We start from the raw sequence: 1,507 nt of genomic DNA, 5'->3' as shown, positions 1-1,507 counted from the left end.
GCCGCGGGTCGCTCCCCGCCGATGCGCCGCCGCGGAGCGCGGGCGGACGATGGAACTCCACATCCTAGAGCATCGGCTGCAAGTTGCCAGCGTCGCCAAGGAGAGTATCCCGCTCTTCACCTACGGCCTCATCAAACTTGCCTTCCTGTCCTCCAAGACCAGGTGAGCGAGCGCGCTGGGGGTTGGTATGGGAGGGGGGGGACCCGCGACGCGGCGCCCGGCCGGGGACAGACAAAGAGGCGCACCCCGGGGCATCTGTCCTCGTCTCCGCGCCGCGGAAAACAACTTCAGCCCCGGGGAGCGCCGGCCTTCGACAGAGCCACCCCCTCTGCGCTCCCGCGGGGGTCCCTGCACCCTGACCCCCTAGCCCGCCGCTGTCACTGCCCCCCCTTCACACAAACACACCCATCTCGGTCCCCTCCCCGAGATCCCCAGGCCCCGGGCGACCGTAGTGACGAATCCGTGAATGAATGAGTGAATGAATGAACGAACGAACGAATGAATGAAAAACAGGTGTGGGGACGCTGCAATGGAAAAAACAAACACCCCCATCCTCCCCATCTATCCGTTGTTCCCCCCACCCCCCTCCCGGGTCGCCACAGCCGAGGGGGAGGGATTCAGCCAAGCGAGCGCGGCCACCCAAAGCAGAAAAATTACAAAACCATTAGTGGATGTTTATCTCAAGGTGCCTGAGAGGGTTGCGGCGATGGGGGTGGAAGGCAGGCAGGGGGCTGCGGGGCCTGGGTCGACGAGATTCTTTCTCTTGGGGTCCGGGGAAGCTGCGGCGGGGGGTGCCTAACCGTGGAAGGGGAGGAGCAGGCTTGTTTATGGATCTGCCCCTGGCTGGGTTGGGATGCAGGAGAAAAAAATAGTTGAAGGCCTTGGAAGGTAAAAGGAAGATAGAGAAGAAAAAATCCAACTTGGATTTTTCCTATGCTAGGTAAAGGTTTGATTGACGTTGTCAGCCCCGGTAGGTATTTGTGTTAGGGTTTTGTTTTGGGGGCCTATTGAGTGCTGGTAGCCGCTGTAACTTAAGTCCCTTGATACCTACCATTGTGGCTGTTAAAATGGATGGTGAAGTTGTTGCTTGTTGGGTTTTGGGGGGGAGGGGGTGAAAGTGATTTCCACTCTTTGCAAAATGAATGAATACATTACAGGTCAAGGTTAAGTGAAAATGACAGCCCCCACCCCTGGGTTGTCCCCTTCTGTGCAGAGCTCAGGGGACTTGGGGAAATAATTCCATCCAAATCTGTTATTTGCCTGCTAAAGTTCTCGCTTGGAAATCTCACTTTGATGGGTCTGAGCTGAGAGCTCAGTCCGGGGCCATTGTTTGCTGAGGCAGCCAGCCCAGCCGGTGGCGTCTTGTTTACTTTCTTCTCCGGCTGGGCTGCTCCTCCGCAGGGTCTGAAGGTTTGGAACTCTTGCCTTCCCAGAGCCCTTGCTCCTTTGATTGCAAAAGGTAATCATTAAACAGGTCGTTTGAAAACAAAAGCAACGGAGGGGGATT

At 57.0% G+C, this 1,507-nt stretch overlaps 1 protein-coding gene across 1 annotated transcript in view; it reads left to right on the top strand.

Moving 5' to 3' along the window:
- The first annotated feature begins 6 nt into the window (after positions 1-6).
- The window catches only part of Castor2 (cytosolic arginine sensor for mTORC1 subunit 2), a 37,790-nt gene continuing 36,289 nt past the window's right edge, over positions 7-1,507 (top strand). The window contains exon 1 of the mRNA XM_010619053.1: positions 7-162. Coding sequence (XP_010617355.1) covers positions 50-162 — 113 coding nt within the window. The 5' untranslated portion in view covers positions 7-49. The remainder of the gene's footprint in view (positions 163-1,507) is intronic.

The sequence above is a fragment of the Fukomys damarensis genome, unplaced genomic scaffold (genome assembly GCF_012274545.1).
Source record: "Fukomys damarensis isolate Sample0158 unplaced genomic scaffold, DMR_v1.0_HiC HiC_scaffold_17, whole genome shotgun sequence".
NCBI lineage: Eukaryota > Metazoa > Chordata > Mammalia > Rodentia > Bathyergidae > Fukomys > Fukomys damarensis.
This window is presented reverse-complemented; position numbering and strand designations above follow the sequence as displayed.